The 11,696-nt window shown below is 51.8% G+C and overlaps 6 protein-coding genes across 6 annotated transcripts; 3 read left to right on the top strand and 3 right to left on the bottom strand.

The window, feature by feature from the left end:
- Positions 1-1,190: 1,190 nt before the first annotated feature.
- Positions 1,191-2,053, bottom strand: BO70DRAFT_394379 (Hsp70 family protein; the record flags this gene model as incomplete). Its single annotated transcript, XM_025546459.1, has 4 exons — positions 1,191-1,226; positions 1,303-1,347; positions 1,414-1,925; positions 1,990-2,053. 4 exons carry the CDS (start codon positions 2,051-2,053, stop codon positions 1,191-1,193), a joined length of 657 nt encoding a protein of 218 aa, XP_025401374.1.
- Positions 2,054-2,743: 690 nt separating this feature from the next.
- On the top strand, positions 2,744-4,768 carry BO70DRAFT_360104 (IscS subfamily cysteine desulfurase). Its single transcript, XM_025542700.1, has 2 exons — positions 2,744-3,925; positions 4,167-4,768. Exons 1-2 carry the CDS (start codon positions 2,801-2,803, stop codon positions 4,587-4,589), a joined length of 1,548 nt encoding a protein of 515 aa, XP_025401373.1. The 5' UTR covers positions 2,744-2,800; the 3' UTR covers positions 4,590-4,768.
- On the bottom strand, positions 4,634-5,187 carry BO70DRAFT_195465 (uncharacterized protein). The gene has a single exon (XM_025538540.1). It carries the CDS (start codon positions 4,990-4,992, stop codon positions 4,678-4,680), a length of 315 nt encoding a protein of 104 aa, XP_025401372.1. The 5' UTR covers positions 4,993-5,187; the 3' UTR covers positions 4,634-4,677.
- Positions 5,188-6,507: 1,320 nt separating this feature from the next.
- On the top strand, positions 6,508-8,028 carry BO70DRAFT_394377 (indoleamine 2,3-dioxygenase; the record flags this gene model as incomplete). Its single annotated transcript, XM_025546458.1, has 2 exons — positions 6,508-6,798; positions 6,850-8,028. 2 exons carry the CDS (start codon positions 6,508-6,510, stop codon positions 8,026-8,028), a joined length of 1,470 nt encoding a protein of 489 aa, XP_025401371.1.
- A 438-nt stretch (positions 8,029-8,466) lies between these two features.
- On the top strand, positions 8,467-9,137 carry BO70DRAFT_350995 (putative mismatched base pair and cruciform DNA recognition protein; the record flags this gene model as incomplete). Its single annotated transcript, XM_025541721.1, has 2 exons — positions 8,467-8,586; positions 8,712-9,137. 2 exons carry the CDS (start codon positions 8,467-8,469, stop codon positions 9,135-9,137), a joined length of 546 nt encoding a protein of 181 aa, XP_025401370.1.
- Positions 9,138-9,958: 821 nt separating this feature from the next.
- On the bottom strand, positions 9,959-10,987 carry BO70DRAFT_195455 (uncharacterized protein). Its single transcript, XM_025538539.1, has 3 exons — positions 10,471-10,987; positions 10,076-10,398; positions 9,959-10,016 (listed from the first exon to the last, which is right to left on the bottom strand). Exons 1-3 carry the CDS (start codon positions 10,877-10,879, stop codon positions 10,002-10,004), a joined length of 747 nt encoding a protein of 248 aa, XP_025401369.1. The 5' UTR covers positions 10,880-10,987; the 3' UTR covers positions 9,959-10,001.
- Positions 10,988-11,696: the final 709 nt, after the last annotated feature.

The raw sequence follows: 11,696 nt of genomic DNA, 5'->3' as shown, positions 1-11,696 counted from the left end.
CTACTTGTCAAGGCATAGGAGTTCCCCGGATACTAAAGAGTCGTGAAAAATCGAAGGAGAATGGGTATAGGAACATTCCTGACAATATACCTTTTTAATCCAATGCTACTGATTTTTCATCACACATCTTTCCATTACCTTTAGTCTGTATCATGTTTTCCTTCATTTGACAGTCAACTGGTGTTCATGGTAGACTTCCGGCCTCTTTGTCATTGTTGATTTAAGGCGGAGGACCGTATCATATTAGAAAATAGAGAAGCTCCATATTCTGACTCCTTTGTTGCAAAGCCCTTGTTTCTGGGTTCCTCAAAGAAAATCAAATAGATAGAATAACCTAATATTGAGTCCAGGAAGTAAAAATCAACAAAGCATGGAAACATGACAGAATGTCAAATTCCGATTCAAATCCACTTCGGAGAAGTTGGCTCTTTGATTTGAAATTCAAGGTACTCGTCAGACACTTTACTCCATATTATATCCTTGTAGTCTTTTCAAACACTTCAAAACAACAAGACCACTACTGATGAAACCATCTAGTGTGTGGTACAAGCCAAGTTTGCTATTGAAGCTGGTGCCAGAGGATACTTGGAAAATCAATACTACTACTGCCTAGGGGATAGGTAACCCTTGTCGCCTAGAGGCTTGCAGATCAAAGCTCTATTTGTGATACTCTAGCTTTTCAATATTTCTTATAAAGGGATGTGAAGCAAGAGGCTATATTGGCTCATTATCTAATGATTTCAACTCTACATTAAGTTCATGAAATTCACTGATGAGTACCGAAATCCATCATTCTATAGTGAAAGCTCTTGGACTTTACCTTATTTTGCTCTCATATTCAATCTCTACGATATTTCTTTATATCATAAATTCAATTACAATCTTTCCAATTACCGGATCAAGGAAGGGCCTTAATTCTTTGGATCGCATGGTCATTGCCGCCCGGTGGTTAGGTAGGTGGATGACACGAGCCGGGCCGTCTGCTGAGAACATAGACTTAAGGTTCTCAACTTCTCGCAAGAATCTACGGAGCTCTTCTCGGGGCCACTGAACGGCTCTAGAGGTGTCCAATGCCTCTCTTTCAAGGAAAGCAATAGCGTTGTTATCAACTTCAGTACCGGCTTTTGACACTCCTAAAATATAGAATGGTCAGTAGCGTGAACATTTGCCCCTTTGACTGGGTTGGCTGATTACATACCGCTAGCTGCTGTCAAGATATTATAGTTCTGGTGGCATGTATCATGGTGACGTCCTAGTTATCTGTCAGATGGGGCCCAGACCTGATCAGATGAATTTACGTACCGTGGTGCCACCACCGACGTCGCAGACCAAGTAATGGCCCATGGGCTTTCAACCCAATGTTAGAGACATGATTCACAGTGACAGGGAAATGAATGGGAGAGTTCGACAGACCAGTAGCCCAGGCATAGCCTTTTGGAGGAAAACAACCGCCGCCTCGGCCTCACTTATGAAGAAGACCCTGGTACCATACCCAGCGATAGTAATGGCCTCCCGCATGCGAGTCTGTCCATCTTCTGACCAGGCTGCGGGAACTGTAAAATAATATTCGACGGAAAGCCCCTTTTCATGGTAAGAAGATGCCAGTTGTTCCAAAATATGGCCACGCAGCGTTCGGAGAAAATCCCCGATGATTTGCTGAGGGGTCATGTCGGCAGGCAACTGCAGAGTCTCAAGCCCGGCAAACTGTGGGGTATTTGCTATTGTTTCTTGATCCAACATGCCGTTGAGAAGATGCTTGATCGAAACGTGACACGGATATTCGGTGTCTGCAGCCTCTCCCCAACGAATAGCGCCGTCCTTGTAGGCTAGTTTCGAAGGTATCGAGATCTTGCCTGGGCCAAAGAAGACATGCCCGACCTGGCTAATATCGGGCTCTCGCCCACCCCAAGCGGCGTGAGACACGCCTAGTTCAACTCGATTAACATGTTTTTCCGACAGTCCCAAGCTTCAGGAGCAGATAAGACTCACGCGTGGCGGTGGTGCCAAAGTCGATACCGACCACGATCTTCGTCGTACTCTGACAAGTATTCATGTTGCTATGATGTTTGAACAGGTTGAATAAATGCAGGGTACGCAATCAGAATATGTGCAATCTGTGACCTGGAGAGGCAGTTATGCTCGATTCTCAAAGCATATATGAGGAAGATGACGATAAGTGGTAGAGGGAACAGAAGGGATGGACGGATGACTGGGTGAATTCGAGTCAAGCCTTCCAACTCTCCTGCATTCAATCATTCTCTCTTTGATGATCTTCCTCGCGCCTATCATCATCATTTTTTTTTTCATGTTCTCTATCTATGTATGCACCCATGTGAGCATTGATCGGTTTTATTCCTCACGCAACCTTACTCGATCTGTCTTTTTTTTTTTTTTTCACTGGCATAAATTCTGAATCCAGATTGTCAAATACACAGAAGACATGCCTTTCTTTATTTCATGGTAGGCTACGGTGGATTATACCAACCTCTTGTTGGTCCAAGACAATACTTTGTAGATAATGATCATTGCAGGCTGACCTGAATGCTCCGTCTAAAGTCCGGACTCCGCGGAAAGCCCGCGAATCCCTATCAGCCTGGCCCATGAAAACCCGAGGCCGATGCCCGAAAGGGAAATCGCCGGACTATCTGATAAATCCGATCGGGCTTAGCGGCCTCGGCAATGATATAACCGGAGCCAAACTTTTTTCCCTTCCGGCGAACTCCTTTCGCTGTTGTCATCCTCACGGCCATCACTCAAACCCTTTACCTTCCATGGTGTATTTGCAGACTATATCTTGATCATGTCTAGTATGACTCCGAATGCCTTGAGACATGCGTCTCGGGCCTACGCCCGCCGCCTTCCGTCGACACAGCATGCCTCCCTGACGGCCTCTCTTCCCCGAGGGGTGCTCGCCACCACCGGCGCGATCGCTCGACGCTCCTACGTCTCCGAAACCAAGGCCGGAAATGCCCAGGTTTCCGTGGATACCGCCATCAAGCAGGAACAGAAGGCCTTCATGAACCAGACAGGTGTGCAGCCCGGGAAGGTTAAGCTTCCTGGTAGCGGCATCTCCGGGGATGCATCCATGAGCCCTGCCGCGGGCATATTGAAGCAAGCTACCATCATGGACCAGGGCACCCGGCCCATTTACCTCGATGCACAGGCGACGACTCCCACCGATCCTCGCGTTCTTGACGCCATGCTTCCATACCTGACTGGCATTTACGGCAACCCTCACTCCAGGACGCACGCCTACGGCTGGGAGTCCGAGAAGGCGGTTGAGCAAGCCAGAGAATATATTGCGAAGCTGATCGGGGCCGACCCGAAGGAGATTATTTTCACTAGCGGTGCTACCGAGAGCAACAATATGAGTATCAAGGGTGTCGCTCGGTTTTTCGGTCGCTCTGGCAAGAAGAAGCACATCATCACGACTCAGACCGAACATAAGTGTGTTTTGGATAGCTGCAGACACCTGCAAGATGAGGGATTCGAGGTGACATACCTGCCGGTGCAGAACAACGGATTGATTCGCATGGAAGACCTCGAGGCGGCCATTCGTCCCGACACTGCCCTCGTCAGCATCATGGCTGTCAACAATGAAATCGGTGTTATTCAGCCCATGGCGGAGATCGGCAAGCTTTGCCGCTCCAAGAAGATCTTCTTCCACACCGATGGCGCCCAGGCGGTGGGCAAGATCCCCCTCGACGTGAACAAGCTCAACGTGGATTTGATGTCTATTTCCAGCCACAAGATCTATGGCCCCAAGGGTATCGGGGCCTGCTACGTTCGCCGTAGGCCCAGGGTCCGTCTCGACCCCATCATCACTGGTGGTGGTCAGGAGAGAGGTCTCCGCAGTGGTACTATCGCTCCCCACCTAGTCGTTGGTTTTGGCGAGGCTTGCCGCCTTGCATCTCAGGAGATGGAGGTATGTTCATATTTCCCCTTTCCCTTTGTCCACCCCATACCCTTTTGGCGCCTTGCGTGTTGGCTGTGATTATTTGCTGCAATTATACATGATAGTCTGAAGGACTATGGGGGTAGCGACACGCCTTGCGTGTTCCCATGCCACATGACGTCTGTAGCAGGGGTTATGAGCCATTTTGTCTGCTGATCGTGCCAATGCGACCATGCGCTTTCTATGGGATGTTGCTAACTAGGTCACGCAGTATGACTCCAAGCACATTGGCAGACTGTCCAAGCGTCTTACGGACGGTCTTTTGTCCATGGAACACACCGCGCTCAACGGAGACCCCGAGCACCACTATCCCGGCTGCGTCAACATCTCCTTTGCCTACATCGAAGGCGAGTCCCTTCTGATGGCTCTGAAGGACATCGCGCTCTCGTCCGGTAGTGCCTGCACGTCAGCCTCGCTGGAGCCCAGCTACGTCCTGCGGGCTCTGGGCAGCAGCGACGAGAACGCCCACAGCAGTATCCGTTTCGGAATCGGCCGTTTCACGACGGACAGCGAGATCGAATACGTGCTCAAGGCGGTGCAGGAGCGGGTGCAGTTCCTGCGCGAGCTGAGTCCGCTGTGGGAGATGGTGCAGGAGGGCATTGACCTAAACACCATTGAGTGGAGCCAGCACTAATCTTCTCTGTTTCTTGCATTACAGAATGACTGCACGGGCGGTTGTTTGGTCGTTTTACCAGGCGCATTCTTGTCTTCGTTTCGAGATATCAGCGGCGGGATGGCGTTCGTATAGTGTGTAACATTATAGGATTGATGAGATCTGTCCAAGTCTGTACAGAGAATGGATAATCATGACCGATAGGCTGGCTTTTGTAGTCTGGAGTAGATGGAACCTGTTCAATCAAGACATCTCCAAGCCATGGCGTGGGGGTCCGTGCGCCTGTGATCCTCCCGCTTTCCGGAGTACTAGGAAGTAGATAGATCTGTTGGTGAGGCGTGGGGGTACAAAGTACGAAGGTACTGGAGCAACTGGAGTCCTTGTCCCAGCCATGGTCCCTTGTGAAACTGTCCGCCAGATACATGTGTGTGTGTGTGTGTGTGTGTGTGTGTACAGAGTAAAAAGATAGATATCGTGGTGGTGTACGGAGTACGATGTAGTAACTGAGAAGGTGAACAACGTCCGCCGACACCCCGAGATTTCCCCGGAATGGCAAGTTGCAGGCAGTCAGGCAGATAGTGGCTAAGACGCTAAGAGGCGAACCGGCGAAGGAACTGCAGTCGCAGCCGTGGATCATCCGGGCGAGGTCGGCCGTCGAAATAAGATGGGGCCTCCACACGGGCAGGCGATTTCACCGCAGACCCGAACGGGGTGGCGTGGGTGGGAGCGAACGCGCCCCCGGCCTCGCTTAGTCGTCCGATTTCGCACTCGACCCCCCTCCACGCCCTCCCGGTTCATTCTCTAGCACCCAGCCTAGTCGACAAAGGGGGGGGGACCCCTTTCGCTGACACCCAACCTTCCGCTGGCGCTGTCAAGGGCCTCCAGCGCCTCCAGCTACTAGCTACAAACTACATAGATACTCCGGACGGGCAGCCAGTCCGTCCATGGGAAACTACTCCCACTTTCGCCTCATCCCCAGATCTTGAATCGCTGGAATGCTGGATATCAACCAGTTTTCACGCCCCCTCCCCTCTTTCCCCGGCGGCAAACTTTGGCCTCTGCTGCCGTCCTGTCTTGCCTGGCTTGGTTCGGCCCACTTGACTCTTCCTGGGCTATGTCCATCCACGGGCTAGTCACCGGTCCTACCCTCACCATGGGTACAGAATATACTACCACGAGAACGGGTTCCTTTTACCCCTGTTTCGCGTCGGTCGGTCTGCTGTCTCCGGATGACACAATCGCCATCGCGGTTGATTAGTTACTCCTCTGGCTCCCCCAGGCTGATTAATTCACAGTCCGGCTATTCGGTTGTTGCCGCTGTCCTGGAAGGTGCTGGTCCAAAGGTGACCTGATTATTTAACTTTCCAACGGTGCTATTGTTGCCTGTGGAATTGAATGGGAAAATTTTCTATTCCCTTCCCTCTCTCTCTCCCCTCCTTTTCGGCCGCCTTATACCCCCTCCTTTCCCGCGCTTTTCCGTCGCATCTGGGATTAGTAGTATTGGCCCCCAAGGTTTTGACTGCCTTGCGACCTTGCTCGTCCCTGTTACCCGGATCAACTCAGACGAGTCGTTGTTTTCCTGGCCGCCTCGCAGCTTTTTGAGGCAACCGTGACAGCTACTTCCAGTTGTGTCCGAGCGGCTCGGTTCGTCCTTGGTCAGTTTGGATTTGGCCTGCTTTACTTGTCACACAAGCCTGCTGTTCCTCGAGATTGTCCGGGCACCCGTCGAGAGATTCTTGTCGTCCCGGAATTTGCTCTTCGTTATTTCACTCCACGTCAGGTTCCGGACAATCCACAAAACCTTAAGTGACATCTCCTGGCAAGGCACCACGAGACACATGAGCTTCTACTAGATCCATATCAAGCCTGGTCTCTGCCTCTTCTGCGTGTTCTCATCGTGCCATCGGCATTGCCAGTTCTTTCTTAGACGTCTCTCACGATGCTTCCTCCAATTCCAGTTTTGGCAGACTATGGTATCTCGCCAGACCATGGCTTTCTCCCTCCCGATCCGCCTCTCGAGGTGTTGCCGGACCCTTACTACGCCAAGTGGGAGTGGATTGTGTCTAATCTGCAGGCCCTGCTAACCAGTCGGAGGATTCGGGAGGCTGTGGACAACATGTCCATGCTGTCGACATCATATCTTCGCTCCGACGCGGAGTGGCGAAGGGCTTATGTTGTCTTGGTATTCATGCTACATGGGTATGTTTGGGGCGGAAGCCGGCCGGCCGAGGTATGTGACACGAGACTACGATGGTGTTCCTGAGCTAATGTGGGCGACCAGAAAATCCCTCCCCAGCTGACAGTTCCCCTGTTGGACGTATGCGAGCACCTGGGCCTACCACCAGTTGCAACATACGCCGGGGTCTGTTTGTGGAACTACAAACCCATTTTTCCCGAGGAGCCCGTCTGTGATCTGCGTAACCTCGACAGCATCAACACATTCACGGGGTCTTTGGACGAGAAGTGGTTTTATCTGGTTTCTGTGGCTATCGAGTCTTGTGGGGCGCCATCAATCCCGCTGGTTCTGCAAGCCATCACCGCTGCGCGGGCTGGAAAAAGCCTGGTTGTGACGGAGTGCCTGCAGAGGCTTGCGGAAGTGTTGGATGAGGTAGGGACACTGTTGGAGCGCATGTATGAGCATTGCGATCCGTATGTGTTCTACCACCGGATCCGTCCCTACCTGGCGGGAAGTAAAAATATGGCCGATGCTGGCCTCCCGCACGGTCTTTTGTACGACAAGGGAAGCGGTGAGCCTGAGTATCGCCAGTATGGCGGTGGCAGCAACGCTCAAAGCTCATTGATTCAATTTTTTGACATTGCTCTGGGTATCGAGCATCGACCTACTGGAGAAGGCCCTCCGAGCAGCACACCCTTGAAAGACGAGAAGGAGGGCGTGGCCGGGGCCCCACGCCATGGCTTCATCCAGGAGATGCGCTCCTACATGCCGGCGGCACACCGTCGCTTCCTGGAGCACGTCAACGCAGTGGCCAACATCCGAGAGTACGTGGAAGCACGACGCTCAGACAAGGCACTCTGCATCGCTTTCGACGCCTGTCTCTCTATGCTACGCGCCATGCGGGATAAGCACATCCAGATCGTGTCCCGTTACATCATCATCCAGTCTCGGGACGCACGACCCAGTCGCGCCCCTCGTGCAAGCAGCCCAAAACGAGCCTCTATCAACCTCGCCACTGCCCGGCACGGCGAAAGGTCTGACAGCAAGAAGTTACGAGGCACTGGTGGAACCGCGTTGATCCCGTTCCTGAAACAAGCGCGGGACGAGACCGGAGAACCGGCCATTGACGCCTGGGCCCGACGACTGCTGAGCAACGGTCCATCAGAGGCCAGCTTCGCGGCGCTAAGCAAAGTGGACGAAGACCACGACGGTCATCTCCAAGTCGTGGGACTGTCAGGAACCTGGGCAGCCGACGACAGCGAGGGGGGCATATGTCATTGGTAGTGGTAGCGAGTGGATTTGCATTTCTTTGTGATTATTGAGCGGAGCGGTAATTTGGGCATCTCGCCCTGATGATGGCATCGGGGCGATCCACCTGTACATAGAGCGTTGATTCGATTCCACTTACGACGAGAATGATGAATGAACGAGCCGCTGGACGTCATTATTGCTCCTTGGTTTTTGTTTGTGTTCCTGCCCGGTTGGCGTGCCTGGCCATGACGTAGCCTTGTCGTCTCTCGCCCGTGACATGACGTCACCTGCTTCCCCGGATCCCACCATCGATGAACTATATAACTCCATCAACACCCACACTATCGCCATCCACAAGACAATCAACTGAATCCAAGACTTCCTATCAAACTACTCGGTCCAAAGTCCCTGTCAATTTCTTTACTACTTCAAACCAAACCAACCAATCTACCTACCAAGAACACCACCATCATGTCTGCCGACAACTCCAGCAACGCCAACAACTCCTCCACCCTCAAATCCTACATCGACTCTGCCACAGGCCTCGCCCAACGCGCCGTCGGTACCGTCACCGGTGACTCCTCTACTCACGTACGCTTCCCACCATCCCAATCCCAATCCCATCCCATCCCATCCCCATCTCCATTTCCATCCCAGTCCCAACCCCCTTCACCCCTCACAAAACACCCCAACTGACCCACCCCGCCTCCCCACAGGCCGAAGGCGAAGCCACACAATCCAAAGCCGCCAGCGAAAACGCCGCCAGCCACGAGACCGCCAAGCTCGGTCCCATCACCGCGGACCCCTCCACGGGCGCCACCGCCTCCGACCACCCGCAACGCAGCACCGGCAGCTGGGACCAGACCCTCGGTTCGGCCAAGGAGTCCCTGGGCAACCTGATTGGCAACGAGGGACTGCGCAAGTCCGGCCAGGAGCAGAATGCGGCGGGCAAGCAGGCTGAGGCGGAAGGCCAGCTGAGGGATCTGGGTGAGGGCGTTAAGGGCCGCGTGAAGGGTGGTCTCGGGCAGGTTGCGGCTGCCGCGACTGGTGATCGCGAGGAGGAGCAGAAGTGGAGGGATGTGCATGATGAGGGGAAGACCAAGCAGAGGGGCGTGGAGGCTGATTTGGATAAGAGGTACTAGACTGCGTGGTACTGAGTCTCGGTGATGTGATGTGATAGCGATGGCATCGGATCTCTTTACGTACATGTGTTTTTATCAGGAAGCGGGTTATTTATTGATTGTTAATGATGCTGCTTGTATTATGGGTTAATGCAGTGAATGAACTTATGAAGTGTCTATTGGGTTTCTCAGTAGGTTGGTTGAGTGGTGTGGTTGGTATATATTTAGAGGGATTAGAGTTGTGTTTGAGTGGTAGGTGCGTACCTGAGGTTCTGGTACTATCTATGCATGATGCATGCATAGATCTGCAGAGTGCAGTATGAGTGCTAATGGTACTACATACAACATTGGAGTTTCCGGGTAAATAAAAACAGGATGCGAGAAATGCCACAGCATAATATAGTAGAATTGCGATCTACTTATTAATATACTGTTTTTAATATAGGGATGCCACCCCAAGCCTGAACCGAACATAGTCATCAAGACGAGTGGATCCGTTGGATACCACTCCACCACCCTCCATTTCTTCTATATCGCGAAGGAGATTATCTATATAATCACCGGCGGCGCTCAGATGAAGGATGCGTCCAATCGCATGATGAACCTTAAGAAGTTGAGCAGACGGCGGGTCTACACTTCGGTCAGGTGTGAGATTAAAGGTAACAGTGACGGGGAGCTTTTCAACCCGACCCATGCGGTCAGACTCCACATAATCAATTTTATAGGTATGTGTTGGGGAAGCAAGCTGTTCAAAGGCAATTTCAAAGGTGCCGAACAACCTATGAAGGTCATGGGTTAGGGTGAGCGCGTTCATCGGCCGATCAATACCAACCCCGTTGATTAAACGGATAGCGCCGGGGTTGAACATCTTCAAGATCCTATGGGCTATTTGCTTTGAATCTGCCTGGGCACTGTCAGAGGTGATACAAGCCACTAAGGATATCATGCCAGCAACTTACAAGTCTCCATTCACCATCTTCACTGGTGAGCGACATCAAAGAGTGCGGTATTATGTGCGCTACTTCCAGATATGCCATCGTATCACGTTCCGGAAGCAACGACTTCCCGTCGTCATCTTTCACATTGCGTCCATCTCGCTTATATCGAGTCTGGGCTTCCTGAGCATCGAATTTCCGAGTGATCACACATCGGTGGCGATCACGAACAAGGCAGGCCCGTCGCAAGTTCGAGACGCGTTGCGGGGTGCCAATGGCCGTAGAGGGTGTTCTGGAATGCGACAGATCCGGTGTAGACTGGGGCGTTTTGACTGCCAGCGCTTTTACTAAGGGGGGATATAAGTAAGGGCCTTGCCCCTTGCCATCCCACGTGAATTAGATAGAGCCTGCAAACTTACATGGCAGGAAGAAATTTTCCACCAGGTATTGGGAGAACCCAGCGAGACTCGCACTCAAAGTATCGATCTCATCAGCCGGCCAGTCGGGAAAGCTGGCAAGGTATGGGAGAATTTGGTCGTCCAGGCCAGTGCCTCCTCCTCTACTTTCGCCAAGGAGGTCTTGCTGGATGAAAGAAAAAAGGAGTCTCAAGAAATCATCCTTTTCAGAGACCGCGTTCCTCATGAGACGGATGAGGGTGACGGGTTTATAGCCGTTGTTGGTGCTCTGAGAAGGCTCGAGGGTCGCGATGATCTCATCGGAAATCTGGATCGCGAGGTCGCGCACTTTGGGGTCCCAAGTCCTTGACACAGGAATGATGACCCCTTCTAAAGATGAACGGTGCCGACGAAGTCGAGGTGACTGCTCCATTGATATCTACAAGATATCCAAAAGACAGCTGGGCTTCCTAATCGCCGTCACATCGCTGTATGGCCGATCGGGTTGAAGACTAAATCATAATTGATGATTGTCAAGCGGTTAAAGCACGCGAACTGGCGGAAGCCGAAGGGGTGGATTGTGCCGGTACAACTTCTTTGAACCGGAGGGCGGTGAGGACCAGGCGGCCTTAAGCGTGCTTGCCGGATTGGGAACCTGCCGAGCGTTACTTTCCCTCTTTGTCTCCGCTCTCTTGGCTATTGCAAGCTGGGTTTTAAGAAAGGACATGGACATAAGCCCTAATCTGCTGGAGGACTTGATCTTCTTTTTGACTAGCATACCCAACGCATTCAATGTTCAGGATGGAAAATCGAACTTCCTGGAGGGCTTTCTGCTGGTAGGGTTGTAAGTCTACCTTTTCCAATGCCCATATTGTTCGCACGCTGTCAGAAATAGTATTAGTACTTCTTCGGAATTACGTCGCCTTTCGAATTATTTCGCTTGTTTGCTTTCCCTTCTTGTCCGGTTGACGAATTGACAGAAAGGTACATCGTAGTTGACTCGGTGTTCTTTGTATACGAGGATACTAGACCTGGGCTGTAGTGACATGTCTGCCAAATGCGTATCTGCTTTTGGAGGAATATCTATGACCTCAGGTACTATGACAAAGAACCGACTCTGCTGTCGGAAACCTATCTGTCTGATAAAAGTAAGCCATTCAAGATACCAATATGCCCTACTAATTACGGAGAGAAGGCAACACTGCCGCTGGCACTTTCTTGCCGTTTACATTAAAGAATAATATAATAAT

This window comes from Aspergillus heteromorphus (assembly GCF_003184545.1).
Source record: "Aspergillus heteromorphus CBS 117.55 chromosome Unknown BO70scaffold_6, whole genome shotgun sequence".
Taxonomy (NCBI): Eukaryota; Fungi; Ascomycota; class Eurotiomycetes; order Eurotiales; family Aspergillaceae; genus Aspergillus; species Aspergillus heteromorphus.
Note: the sequence above shows the minus strand (reverse complement) of the source record. Positions and strands in the feature narration are given on the sequence as shown.